Source organism: Macrotis lagotis, chromosome X (genome assembly GCF_037893015.1).
Source record: "Macrotis lagotis isolate mMagLag1 chromosome X, bilby.v1.9.chrom.fasta, whole genome shotgun sequence".
NCBI classification, from domain to species: domain Eukaryota; kingdom Metazoa; phylum Chordata; class Mammalia; order Peramelemorphia; family Peramelidae; genus Macrotis; species Macrotis lagotis.
In genome coordinates this window covers 136710171-136725369 of record NC_133666.1, presented here as the reverse complement: position 1 = coordinate 136725369, position 15199 = coordinate 136710171, and the positions used below count along the sequence as shown (strand labels likewise).

Genomic DNA, 15199 nt, shown 5'->3' with positions numbered 1-15199 from the left:
CAGCCAAGCTGTTCTACGTACCTACTCCAAGCTTTTCTGCCTTTGTTCACTACCTCTTCATTCTTGAAACATTCCTTTTTCCTCTTAACTCTTTCCCTCTCCTAAGAGAGGCAGGATGGTGTAGCAGAAAGAGCCCTTGGGTTAAGTGTAGAGAAAGACCTGACTTCAGATTTCTCTTCTGATATATATTAGTTCAATGACTGTCAGCATGGACCCTCCCTGAGTCTCAGTTTTCTCATCTGTCAAATAAGGATAATACCTCTTCATAGGATTGTTGAAACCCTCAGATGACATAGCTATATAAAATTTGCAAACTTTAAAACACTGTATGAATACTTTATTATGATGATTACCCCCTACTGAAAACTGTTTTCAGGACTTAGCTCAAATGCCAGCTTACTGTAGGTTTTTCTGGTTTTCCAGTCCAAATGTGGTCTCCCTTCTATGTCATCATGCTAGGTGGAGAACTGGATAGAATGACCTGGTCTGGAGACAAAGAAGACTTCTCTTCCTGAATTAAAATCTGGCCTCAGACACTAACTAGTTAAGCGATCCTAGACTAATTATTTAACCCTGTTTGCCTCAGTTTCTTCATCTATAAAAAGAGGTAGAGAAGGAAATGTCAAACTATTCCAGTAATGTTGGCTCAAAAAATCCCAAATGAGATCAAGAAGAGTCAGCCATGACTGAAAGAACTGAAACACAACCACAAATGTGAGATGTGGTTGTTTGTGGTATATAGTTATAATCAGGAAGAAATGACTGTGTGACCCTAGGCAAGTCAACTGAACCAAGTAAATTTAAAGCTGTTCATTACAGAGCAGGTGCTGACCTGTGATAGAAGGAGTTCTCCTCACTCAACCGATGAATTCACAGATCCAGTGGGAAAAAAAGAGGGCAATGTATTAGATGACATCGAAGGTCCCTTTCAACTTTGAAATTTTTCTATTTGTTCCCTCCCTTTCACTCTTACTTTGTTTACTTTAGTTCATGTCCTCATCAGTTCTCATCTAGATTTTTCTCCCAGCCTCATAATTATTTTCTTCAATTAATGTTTTTCCCTCAGACTACAAAATGTTCCCAATGAACTGCTTGGTTAGGCTTTGATTGAGATTTCCAAATTCTCTCATGCCACTCCCTTCCTTTATTCTGTTCCAGTTAAATAGAGCTAGTTACTGACCCTATCCTGCTCTCTTCCATCCCCCTGCCTTCATGCTGTTCCATGCCCCGAGAATTTCATATTGCAGAGCATTTAAGAGTTGGGAAGAATGTCAAAGGTCATCTAGTCCAGCTTCTACGTGATACGTAAACCCATCCTTTGCTTGAATACTGATAGGGAACTCATTACCTCACAAAATGGCTCATTCTACTTTTAACCAGCTTTTAGATACTCAAATTATTGAGAAATTTTTCTTTGTAAAAGGGAGCTAAAGTCTACTTCTCTATAACTATTGACCATTAAGAAGTGGGTGGCATAGTGGATAAAGGTTTCAGCCTTGGATTCAAGAGGAGCTGGGTTCAAATCTTGATGATATATTAACTGCATTATCTTGGACAGTCACTTAATTCACTGTCTTCAGGAAGCCCTCCAATATGAGTTGTGAATCTATCCTGTTAGAGGGGGATAGGTTTCCACCTTGATGAATTATTATAATCATGTTTGCCCTCTCCTTGCCAAAAAACAAAACAAAACAAAACACCGAAATAAAGCTATGAGGAGGTTTTTCTCAACTAAATTTTTTCTTTGTAACCTCTACCCATTGATCTTGGTTCTACTCTCCAGGACCAAATGAACCAGGAAGCAGCTGGGTTATGCAGTAAATTAGAGATGCCAAATTTTAACTCTGAGGCCCTCAATACTCCTAAGTGCAACCTGAACCAAATTAAATTGATATTGAGAAATGTCTGACTAAATAAATGAATAAATAAACAAACCATAAAACACTGATTATATTAATTTGAGATTTTCTAAGTCAATGTGCAGCTGACACAGACTGCTGGACCTGGAGTCAGAAAGACTGGCCTCAGATACTAGATGGAGGTGCCTGGGCAAGTTGCTTAACCTGTCTTATAATCTATAAAATGGAGGTAATCAAGCTCCTAGCTGCAGGGTTGGTGTCAGTCTCAAATGAGATATTTGTGAAGCCCTTTGCAAAGTGAAACCACCATATAAATGTTAACTACTATTATTATTGTATTCTACATGTGATGACTCAATACTGAATGAAATCAAGGAGATATTAATATGATAATTACAGAAAATGTTTGAGCTTGCCAGATGATTAACTGACTTTATGACTCATATGCTGCTCATAGCTTCCCATAGCTAGAATGCTTTTACTCTTGTCCAGTATATGCAAAAGATAGATCTTCAATTCAATTTTTTTAAAGTATGCAACTCTGAAAAATAGTAATTGTTAAGAAATCTTTAGATACTTAATCACTTTCACCTAATTCCCATAAGGAGCAGACTAAACAAATCTTAGCATCTTAAATTTACAGACTTCTATAAATATAAGCTTATAACTAATATGGAATTAGTATTGCATATTATGTAATAATAATCTTAATGTTACAACTGTTGGTAGAATTAAAATAATTTTATTTCCTAATCCCTCCCATATCACTTTTAAAAAATTCATTATATATATATAAATGATGTATAAATAAATATACAAATAAAATTCATTATAACTCAAAATAAAACATCTCAAATCTGGAGAGTATCTCCTCATTTATTCTCAAAGTCTATCAATAAAGTAAGTCTAGGGAAATTGGCACAACAGTACATGTGAACAGAGAGCATCTAAATCCCCCAGTTTTGGGCCTCCATGTTGGCTCTCTCCAAGTCTATGCTATACTTCTTATTCACTTCTTTCTCCCCTACACCAACCCTCCATGGACTGGGCAGAGGGGATTTTCAGCCCTCTTCTCTGAGAATTCTTGTGGTTGTTGTTCAATTCTGTCTCTTTGTGACCCATTATGAGATTTCTTTGGAAAATATACTGGGGTGATTTGTCATTTTCATCCCTAGTAGATTAAAAAAAATAGAGGTTAAGTGACTTACCTAGGGTCACAAAGCTAGTTTTGAATTCAAATCTTCTTAATTCCTGGCCCAATACTGAGCCACTTAGCTGTCTCCTTTCAAGCATCTAGAAACTTGCTAGATTGCCCTCCATCTATATAACATGCCAGCTTGTCCCATGTCCCCAGCAGGTTTAGTTTTATTTTTTTAAATCACAGAGTGAATGGGGAGGGAGGGAGGCTTTAAAAACAAATTTTGTACATGAACATATGAAGGTTATTTTATTAAATGACTTTTTAAAGAAAATGTTCCATTATCCACCTGTTGCTTATTGTTTTGGATCTTCTGTAAAATCCCAAACTGGCATTTCTTTGCCTTAGAAAATGTTTCCAGGCTTGAGCACACCATCTGGCGGTGTGAGTAGGCATAATTAGAAAGTTGAATTTTTTTTTAATTACCAATTATATTCCAAAGCTAAATAGCATTATCAAAAGTCATCCAGTGCTACTGATCATCCCCATCACTTTCACCTCTCCGATGTGGATTATTGAACTTTGTTTATATTGTAGAAATTGACAGTAATGATATTTTGTCTTTATATGGCCTCTTAAAATTATAAAGCACTTTGCTCACAATACCCTACAAAGTAGGTAGTGAAAGTATTATTATTCCCGTTTTCTAGATGAAGTTAAAACTCAGAAAGTTTAAGGGATTTGCCTAAGGTCACCTAACTAGTGAGTTATAATTTCTGTCATCTCTGAAAGCTGGGGACTATGAATGTGAAATGGTGACATTCTCTGACATGTTGGTCTGTTTTACTGAACGTTTTCTTTTTTAACCTTTGTTACAAGGTAAGGCTCAACAAGGAGGAAAGTTTTCAGAAATGAATATAACATAAAACTAAAAGGCATAGGCATAAATTACAGTTTTTTCTGATTTTGTGGTATAACAGGAAACTCCCTTGAGCATTGTTCAAAAAGTTAGAGGTTAATAGGTCTTCTAGTCCAGACCCCTCATTTTACAGATAAGGAAACTGAGGCCCAAGAGCTAAAATGCCTTGCCCAAGAGCATTGCTTCTTTTGGAATGGCAGATGAGAATGGACTACATGACCTCTGGAGTTCCTTCTCTAAATCTATGATTCAATCTGTGTGTTACATAAATTCCTTGAGCCTCAGTTTCCTCATCTATAAAACAGATTAAGATTGGATTAAATAGCTTTTGAGGCTCCTTACAGCTTCCTAGGAAGGAAAGAAATTTGCATTTATTAAGAACCTACAATGTGTAAGGCATTGTGTTAAGCACTTTGCAAATATTATTTCCTTTGTTCCTTCCAACATCCTGGAGATAGGTGCTATCATTATACTTATTTTATCTTTGAAGAATTGAGGCAAATAGTGACTTGACCAGGGTCATACAATTAGTAGGTGTCTGAGGTTAGATTTGAATCCAGGGGGCAGCTAGGTGGTGCAGTGGATAGAACACCAGCCCTGGAGTCAGGAGGACCTGAGTTCAAATCTGGCCTCAGGCACTTAATAGTTTCCTAGCTTTGTGACCTTGGGCAAGTTATTCTTTTTTTTTTTTTCAGGATTTTTCAAGGCAAATGGGGTTAAGTGGCTTGCCCAAGGCCACACAGCTAGGTAATTATTAAGTGACTGAGGCCAGATTTTAACTCTGGTCCTCCTGACTCCAGGGCTGGTGCTCTATCCACTGTGCCATCTAGCCACCCCACAAGTCACTCTTAACCCCATTGTCTTAAATAAAATAAAAAAAAAAAAAGATTTGAATCCAGTCTTCCTGACTCCAGGCCCACTGCTCTAGCCATTGTACCATCTAGCTGCCTTCTAGACTTTACCTGTGTATTCTGAGACACTGGAGCCTGCCTAATACCTACCTCTTCAAGAGTGATTGATAAAAAAAAAGAAATGTAAGGCACTTTGCAGCCTTTAAAGTCTAAAAAGAAAGTGATTGATGACTATCTAATGGCTACAATCAGAAATTTCTTCTTTCTATTCTCAGAGATCCTTCATTATTACCTGGACTGTTCTGCCGGATATATAAACCCCTTTCAGCAGGTGAGTAGTTCACTGGCAATAAGCTGTATTTCTCACACACCAAAACCATAGCATTCTGGGAAAGGGAGAACTTTGGGGTTTTCCATCTGATCTCCCACAAGTCTGACTTCCCTATGGAGAGAGAAGGCACTCACAGACTAGACCAGCTTGGCTCTGCTCCCCAAAACCTATTTGAACATGAGACTTCAATCTCAGAAACTTATTTGGTTTCTACAAATTCCAGAAGGTACCAGTGTAGGTCATTGTGCTGTCCAGGGATGATAAACCTGAGGGGAACCTTGGGAACAAGCCAGCTTCTCCCTTATGAAACCTTTCCTCCTACTGAATTCTAGCTTGATTCCTCAAGGCTGATCCAGTCTTTTTCCAAAAAAAAGCTATTCCGTCTCTTTTGATGATCATTGCTTCACATGTTTTATCCTTGTTTGGAGGGAGCCCTGGCTCATAGGAACCAAGGAGAAAACTAATGAGATTGCCACAGGGATGATTTGGCTCTCACACGCTTGCTCTGAGCCTGGTATCATTCTGGGATTGAGCTCCTGTGAGACAAGGAATTGTTGATCATTTGCAGTAGCAAGTTCCTTGGGGAAGGTGGAGTATTGTCCATGGAGAGGTCTTAGCAGTGGGCAATAGTGAAAGGAAAATGGAGGGGACACAATCAAATGTGTTTGAAAAGCCAGGGAACACCAGTTACTAGTATAAAACCTCCCTATTCAACAAAAAACTGCTGGTAAAATCGGGAAGCCATAAGGTTGAAACTAGGTTTAGCTTTCCCTATCACACAGTATGTCATAGTAAGCTCCATAAATGGCCTAAAGATGAAAGATGAGATCATAAATTGGAGAAGAAAGGCAATGCCTTTCATTACTATGAATAAAAGGAGAATTCTTAAGTAAACAACAGATAGAGATGATCACTAAAGGAAGCCGCACAATTTTTATTGTATAAATTTTGAAAAACTTTTTTAGAAGCAAAATTAGCACGGTTAAAACAAGAAGGGAAACAACCAAGGAGGAGGAGGAAATGGAGAATGAGAAATAGTCTAATCTAATACTCTGGTTAGGTCTTAATAATATTACTAACTATAGTCCTTTTTTTTTGAATTGGAAAAACACTTTAACATCCTTTACTGCTATTACTGTTAATCTATAAGGTTGGATGGGATATGTGGCATTATAGCCATTTTACAAAAGAAAATGGTATCAGAAAGATTAGGTGACTTGAGGACCACAGTGAGAGAGTTTGCTCCAGCTGGAGTCAGGATGACTTGAGTTCAAATACAACCTCAGACATTTACTTACCTGAAGTTGTGCCTGGATAAATCACTGAACCTGCCTCAGTTTGCTCATCTGCAAAATGAGGATAATCATAACACCCATCTCTCAGGGTTGTTGTGAAAATGCAATGAGACAACATAGATGACACTTTGCAAACATTAAGTGCTATGCTAGTCATCATCATCAACATTATAACAAACATTTATATAATAACTGTTATGTGCTATACACATAAGTACTTTACAAAAATTATCTCACTGGATCCTTGCAACAACCCTTTAATTTCTGAGGCAGAAATTAAGTGACTTACCTAGGTCACACATCCAGTAAAGGGCGGAGGGCCAGATGTGACCTCAAGTTTTCCTGACTTCAGGCCCCATGCTCTAACCACTATATCATATATCCCTTCTCCTTATGGGTCCTGAGCTGGTCACATTTGTATTGAACAGAAGCTGTCTGGGAGTCACAAAGCCCTGGTGGAAATGCAAGATGATATTCTGGAGCTCTTGAGGTCTGCACTTAGAGAATATCCCACCTCCAAGGTAAGAGTTGGGAAAGGGTCCTGCAAATTGTTAAAATACTTTGCTCCTAAGAAGAGGGTAAACTCCCCCTCCAAACCCCCACTCTGTTTTAATTGTCACTTTTTAATTTATTTAACAGTTAGAGCTCAATGATAATGAGATCACTTTTAGGGGTTCCATCCTCAAGGCGTTAAGCTAGTTCACCTTGTTCTGTTCCATGGCCATCTACTTCATTCCTTGTTTTAGACAGCTCACATCTTCATTGACCTTGGAGAAGTCTGGGTGAGAGGATATGAATGGATTAATTATAATTCAACCCCATTACCCACTGACATTAGACCCAGAGCACAGCCTTTTGAGTCTAAAGGTGACCATAATTTGTTCTTCTTGCTTTGGTATTTTTTCCAGGATTATCTGATTCGCATCCAGGAAGTTCTGAATTCCACAGAGATCAATCTACAGCATTTGACTGCCCTGGTGGATTGCCGCAGCCTGCATCTGGTGAGTGACCATTAGGGAAGACTCTTAGCAGCATCTAACTGGAGCCTGCTGTTACCTGTTAGGAGAGCTATGAAGAAGTGTGGCTGGTGAGACCATCTAGAATATGTAGGTTTCTCTTTGAGCCCTTGATAATTCATGTAAAGTATTTTAAATATCTCAAGCCTATTCACTTCCCTCTTTGCCCCTCTCTATTAATAGTAGTAATAATAATAATGATAATAATAATAATAATAATAATAATAATAATAATAGCAAGTGGATCATTTTTATTAAGACAAAGGATTCTTTCTCTTATTTTCCCAATAGAACTAAAACATTATTTTGGTGTCTTAGCCTTCTGTATCAGCCTCAGCTCATTCTAATCTTTGTTGTTCCTGACTCTGTTTGGGCAGGACTGCTGCATGCTTTTATATTCATTCTCTGTTATTACCTCCTATCATTTTCAGTCAATTTTTTAATTTTTTGTTTTTACATCACCTAAAGTTATCCCTGTATCCTTCCTCCTCTCCTGTGCCAAAGAGATGTACATGTCTTTTTTTTTATTAAAATTTTCTCTTTTTCAATCAGAATCAGTCTTCTCTCCCCCTCACCTTTGATGAATTCCTTGTTCATCCACATTGTTCCCTTTGGACAATTTCCTGTCTCACCCTTTCTTCCCACCCGCATCTTAATGAACATAAATCTGCCATATAGGCTTAAGAAAGACTGACTGGGGTCCTGGGTATTTGTTTGGGATTTTGAATCATGGAATTCTTTAATTAAAGAACCTTAAAACCAGAGTGGACCCTAGAGACCATCTAAATTAGGGGTGGGCAAACTATGGCCCATAGAGTCCTCATTTTATAATTGGGGAAACAGACCTGAAGGAGAAGTGACTATATATACAGACTATAGTAATGGCAGAGTTAGAACTAGAATTATGTGTGATTGTATTTCTGGTCCACCGTTCTTTCCATTACCCTGCTTTTCAACATCCATTTTTGTAAAGTTTTCTTACTCCCACCCTTCCTTGCCCCTACCTTAGGATATCAAGAAATCTGATTGATAAAGGTTATACATGTACAATTGTATTACACATATTTCCATATTACTCACATTGTGAAAGAAGAAACAGAATTGGGGGGGGGTCTTTGAGAAGGAAAAATCAAAAGACAGATTTAAAAAGGTGAAAATAGTATGCATTTCAGATTCCATAGTTCTTTCTCTAGATGCAGATTATTGTTATTTTCAACATCAAACATTGCATTTATATAATGCTTTATACTTTGAAAAGTACATTCAAATATTATCTCGGTGAATTCTCACAGCAGTCCTCTGGGTTAGTGGTGGTATTAGTCCCATTTTACAAATGATGAAACTAAAGTTGATAGAGGGAAATGACATTTGTTAGTTGATAGTATGAGGCAACTAGACAGTAGACAGCTACCAAGTGGCTGTATTTGAACTCAGGAAGACTCATCTTCCTGATTCCAGGTCTGGTGCTCTTTGTACTGTGCACTACTCATCTGCCCAACTTTGAGCATTCTGTATAAATATTTGAAGCTGTGTCTTTTACTCCTGACTTCTTTCTTTGATTTTGTCTCCTGTAAATTTCTGAATGTCTCAATTGTAATTCTTCTTCCTTTTTTGTCATTACTCTTCATGATAATTAACCTGAAGGATACACACAGGCAGGCAGTCATCTTTCTCCCTCATCTTTTTTAGTTTAAAGTCTTTTGGATTAGATTTATAGTTCAGACTAGAAGTATAACTACTTAAAATGCCGTAATCATTGCCTAGAAGTGGCATGGCTGCCTCAGAAGGTAATGAGATCCCTCTCACTAGACAGAGGTCTTTAAAATAGCTTGGTGACCCCTTTGGACAAGATGTAGAAATGATTTTTGGTCCACTTGGATGGTGATGGTCATGATAATTTGCATTTGAAGTAGTGTGCATGGTGTAGTGGATAGAGAATCAGCCTTGAAGTCCAGAAGACCTGGGTTCAAGTCTTGCCTCTGACACATATGAGCTGTGTGACTCTGGGCGGGTTCATTTCTTCTCTTACTGCTCCAGTCAACTAAGACAATAAGATTCAGAGTAAGTGTCAATCTTCAATGGTTGAAAGAGTCTCCTTATTTGGAGTTTCCAGTACTAAATAAATCACAGGTCCAATCCAAATAAAAAACTAAATCCATTTAACATTTGAAGATTTATAGAGGGTGGTATTGTATTATCTCTTTTTACAAAGAAGGAAGTTGAAGGTCAAAGAGGTTGTGCTTTGACCAGGATGAAATGAAAAAGAAGTATCTGAGTTTCAAATCCAGATCACTTGACTCCAAGTCCAATTTTTTTTCACGTGGTTATACTACCTATGAGATTCCTTCTAACTCTAAGGTATTTTGAGATCCCTTTGAGCTGGACTGATCAGAGAAGGCTTCATAGAGAAAGTAGGACTTGACTTGGCCTTTGCAGTATGGATATTGTTATTCAATCATTTCTGACTCTTTGTGATAAAATGTGGGATTTTTCTAGGTAAAGATATTGGAATGCTTTGCCACTTCTTTCTCTAACTCATTTGACAATTGAAGAAACTGAGGTAAACAGGGGAAGTGACTTGCCCAGAGTCATATAGTTAGTGTCTGGGGCTGGATTTGAACTTGGATCTACCTGACCTTAAGCCCTGCCTTGTTCCAGTATGCCACCTAGTTACCCATATGGATAAAATTTCAGTAATCACAGGAGAGAAAGATAGCTCAAGAGAATAACATAATCAAAGACTTAGAAAAACTTGGAAGGACTCAGAAACTGGTATGCTGCTCTCTGATACTTTATTGTTAGTTACATGAAGATTTCTGATCTAGTTCCAGACTGGGTTACCCCAAAGATGTGGTTAAAATAACAGGCTCACAGGGCAGCCCTGGAGTCAGGAGTACCTGAATTCAAATCTGGCCTCAGACACTTAATAATTACCTAGCTGTGTGGCCTTGGGCAAGCCACTTAACCCCATTACCTTGCAAAACAAAAGATAAAAAAAAAAATAACAGGCTCACACCACATGCATATTACACCCGAGCTTGCTTAGATATTGAGTTATTGGAGAAGAACTCTAAAGTTCATCTAGTCTAATTTCCTCATTTTTGTTATTCAGTCGTTTCTGACTCTCCATGACCCCATTTTGGAAGTTTTTTGGTAAGGATACCGGAATAGTTTGTCATTTCTTTCTCTAACTAGTTTATTTACAGATGAAGAAATTGAAGCAAATAGGATTAAATGACTTGCCCAGGACCACACAGTTAGCAAGTGTCTGAGATATAATTTGAATTAAGGAAGATGTCTCCTGTTTCCTGGGCTACTTAGCTACCCCATTTTTACAGAGGAGGAAACTGAAGTCCAGAGACAGCTCCAAGGTCAAATGAGTAGTTTATTGGCAGAACTGGGGTTTTTAATTTTAATTCCAAATCCAACACTTTGCTATTATTCCAATAAAAGAGAAGATTAATTTCATACTCTTGTTCTCCTCTCTCAGAATTTCCTTTCTCCAACAATTCCCAGAATGTTGCCACCAAGTTGTCCCCCATGACCCTTATTTGGTTAGCTTTGTTTGGAGTCACAGCTACTATAAGTACCACTCAAAAGCAATGGATTTGGTGCATCGATATGGCCTTTGAAGAAGACAACTAGGTGACTCAGTGGATAGGATGTTGGACTTGGAGTTAAGAAGATTTGACTCCAAATCTGGCTTCAGACACTCACTAGATGTGTGACCCTGAGAAAGTCACTTGACCTCTGTTTGCCTTGATCCACTGGAGAAGGAAATGATAAACCATTCCAGTATTTTTGCCAGGAAAACTCCATGGGGTCAAGGGGACACAACTGAACGACTGAACAACAACAACAATGGCCTTGAAAGCTATTTCAGACCAGACTAGCCACACAAGGCTAAGAAACAAAGAAATAACAAGTGGGGCTGTAGATCAACATGGGTCTTGGATGCTTGGGATCACTGGTTTTATTTATTTTATTTTATTATTTATTTGTTTGTTTATTTGTTTGTTGGCTAAAACTAAGAATTCTTTTGTTCTGCCCTGCTTTAGGATTATGTCCAGGCTCTGACTGGCTTCTGCTATGATGGAGTTAGAGGGTCTCATCTACCTGGTGCTTTTTTCTTTTGTCACGGCCCTCATGTTCAGCTCTATAGTGTGCAGCGTTCCTCATACCTGGCAGCAGAAAAGGTAAGAGAGGGGAAACCTAGAGGTTAACGGCGGGGGGGGGGGGGGGGGGGGGGGGGGGGGTGACGACTGTGTCTTTGTGGTACTTGGAGGTAAAAATCTCACCTTCTTATACAATGCCTTTTCCAACCTTTTTAATTCTGGTGCCTTCTGTGACTTTATTCCCTATTTATCCTTTGTTTGCACATATTTTTATTTGGTTTGCATGTTGTCTTCCCACATTAGATTATAAGCTCCTCTAGGGCAAGACTGTCTTTTGCCTTTCTTTATATCCCCAGCATTTAGTACAAATGCTTAATTAGAATCCCTTTAGTGTTCAGTTGAGAAGAAGAATCCCTTTAGGATTCAAAGTTTATTAAATGACTTAGGCTATAGATATCCCCTAGGGTCTTGGGCAGTTACACAAATCTACAGGACTCAGAGATGAACATATCCCCTAGGGTCTTGGGCAGTTACACAAATCTACAGGACTCAGAGATGAACATAACAAGCTATATCCAGAATATATATTAATAAATATACTCTCAGATAGATTTTTAAAAAACTTCAATTGAGGACCAGAAGTGGAGACAATTCTGAGATGCCAATCCATAGGAAGAGATAGTCCAGATACTGGTCTTTTCTGAGACAATTAGAATTGGGTGGAGTAAATGTAGGAGGAGAAAGAGGAAATTTTTTGTTTGTTCCTATTTAAAGAAGAGTAAAATGGGAAGTTAATTCAGCCTTAGTTGTATGAGAATTAAAGGAACTACTTATGGAGAGGACTTTAAGATTTCTGTCTTCACATACTCAAAGACTTGCTCGTATATAAAAGAGGGAATTAAACTTATTTTGCTGTTTCCCCTGGACAGAAATTGAACAGATGAGTTGAAGGTAAAGCGGGTATAGATTTTGGCTCAATATAAGGAAGATATTTTTAAGTTTTAGAAAATTGCCCCAAAATGGAATGTGTTGCCTTAATAGGTAGTGAGCTTCCTGACACTCCAGATGTACAAACTACGGTTTTCTCATTTAAGGATATTATAAGATTCAAAGAATTTCATCTGGGATCCCAATTACTGATATTCTTGTATCCTGCCTGCCACCTGCTGGCTGAGTGGAATATAACATGGGAAAATAGCAAATCTTAACTTTTGATGAAAAGGAATATAATCCCATATATTTGTATTGCACTCTTTAGTATTCAAAGAATTTTTACATTTTACATTTACTTTAAATTTTTGTTTCAATTGCCTGCTCTCATTTTGGTTGTGTCTTCCCCATAATTTAACCTTCTTCTCTACCAATATCTCTCTTTCTGTCAAAGGTGCTGTCATCCTTCCCATTAGCCCTATCTACTCTCTTTGATTTTTCACATACCCAGCTATTTACTGAGTTCAGGCCCTTATAATCTTCTTTCTGAACTATTGCTGTATTCTCTTAATTCATCTCCTTGCCTGAGGTCTTTGCCCTCCTTAGTTTGTCTCTTTAACAGAGGCCAAAATGATATTCCGAAATTGCCTTATCTGAACATGACTGCTGTTCAGTCAATCCCAGTAGCTCTCCTTCCTGGCATTTTAAACCCTCTGAAGATTGACTGCAATCTACTTTTTTAAAATTTTATTTATTTAAGTGGGGTTAAGTGACTTGCCCAAGGTCACACAGGCAATTATTAAGTGTCTGAGGCTGGATTTGAACTGAGTTCTTCTTGACTCCAGGGCCAGTGCTCTATTCACTGCACTACCTAACTGCCCCTGCAACCTCCTTTTTCAGGCTTGTTCTATATGGTTCCCTCTCCCCAGTTGACTGATCTTCTTGCTGTCTTTCACACATTTCATTCCTTCTCCCATTCCCCATGTCTAGAATTCATTCTTTTCCCATCTAAAACTTTTTCTTTTCAATATTTTATTTCTTCTCCAATTCTCAAAATGACTTTTACATTTGTTTTTTAAAAATTTTGCATTCCAGTGTACACATTACCAGCAACATTGGGCAATGATCAACTATGATTGACTTAGCCTTTCTCAGCAATGTAATAATTGAAGACAATTCCAATAGACTCATCATGGAAATGCCATCCACATCTAGAGAAAGAACTGTGGAGTCTGAGTGTAGACTGAAGTATACTAGTTAACTTTTTTAAATTTGTTTTTTGTTTTTTCTTTCTCGTGGTTTTTTCCCCTTTTGTTCTAATTCTTCCTTCACAATATGATTATATGAAAATACATTTAACATGATTGTGCATGTATAACCTTTATTAGATTTCTTGCTTTCTCAGGAGGGGGGAAGGAGAGAGAAAAAATAGGGAACTCAAAATCTTATGGAGAGGACTTTAAGATTTCTGTCTTCACATGAAAATGAAAACTATCTTTATATATATAATTGGAAAAAAATAAAATATTATTAATTGCAAAAAAATTTTGAGTACCAAACACTCTCCCTTCCTCTGGCCCATCCCCTGCTTATTGAGCCATCAGACAATTTGATGGAGGTTATACATGTCTCACTTCAAACTTTCAGAATCTTCAGTTTCCTCCAAACATTACTTCATATGCCACCTACTACATAAGGGTAAGGATTTTCATTTTACATCACCATGGCTTAGCAAAGAGTCTGGTACAGAGCAGATGCTAAATAAATGCTTACTATTCCATTATCTCACTTTAGCCTCACAGTAACCCATAGGGTAGGCAAGACAGGTGGTATTCTCTTCATTTTTAGACTTGAGACTAAGAAAAATGAAGTCTCGTGGTCATAGAACCAGGGTCCTTCACTGTGAATCTAGTGGTTTTCTACAATACATTGCATCTAGAACATATGGTCTTGGTCAAAATATGAGGCTCACCCTGAAGGGAAGACCTGACCTTTTTGCTTCCTGAATATGGGAGGGACCAGAGATGGTCTGAGCCTCATGATGAGGACATGTTGATTTGCTCAGGTGTCTTTGTACTGACTGTCCCACTCTCAGACAAGGGCCAGTAAAAGCATTTTCAACATACCAGTTTTTTGAAAAAATATACAGGGAAGATGAAAGGCTCTAGTTGTCATGGGGAAGGAAAGGACTGAGTGGATGGGAGTAAGGCCTTCGAATAAGCTCCTCTTATCTGATCAGAGTTGTCCATGGATAAAAGGAACAGCCCTCCTAGCAAGCTCTCTATAGCCCTCTGATCTGCTCCAAGTGTCTTTGAGCTTGAGACATAGGAAGGGTCCGCATCATCAGGAGCAAATCCAATGGAGAGAGAGCTCATAAGAAAATTTGCCAGGCAGTCTGTGCTTGCTCTTTTTGAAACACTGTGCTAATCAAAAACAATTCTTGTCTACACATCCATAAGAAGGAGATGATGTTCCAATAACCATGTACATACAAGTTATATGCTGAGTAATTCAGAGATCATCTCAGAGGAAAGGCATTAGCAGGAATAACAAGGAAGACATCCTTACAAGGAAGAAATTGAGTTGAGGATGGAAGGAAGGAAGGAAGGAAGGAAGGAAGGAAGGAAGGAAGGAAGGAAATGAGGAGGTGGAGAGGAGGAAGGGGAGCATGTTAGGTATGGGGAAATCAGTAAAAATCTATAGAATTGGGTTGGGGCAGCTAGGTAGCGCAGTGTATAGAGCACT

General features: G+C 38.2%; 1 protein-coding gene across 2 annotated transcripts in view; it reads left to right on the top strand.

The window, feature by feature from the left end:
• Nucleotides 1-4704: 4704 nt before the first annotated feature.
• Nucleotides 4705-15199, top strand: part of LOC141502571 (protein tweety homolog 3-like) — a 37357-nt gene continuing 26862 nt past the window's right edge. Inside the window, exons 1-4 of one of the 2 annotated variants that reach the window (XM_074207361.1) lie at nt 4705-5098; nt 6822-6914; nt 7302-7394; nt 11468-11605. In XM_074207361.1, coding sequence (XP_074063462.1) covers nt 11499-11605 — 107 coding nt within the window. In that variant the 5' untranslated portion in view covers nt 4705-5098; nt 6822-6914; nt 7302-7394; nt 11468-11498. The remainder of the gene's footprint in view (nt 5099-6821; nt 6915-7301; nt 7395-11467; nt 11606-15199) is intronic. The other variant, XM_074207362.1, reaches the window with a different exon arrangement.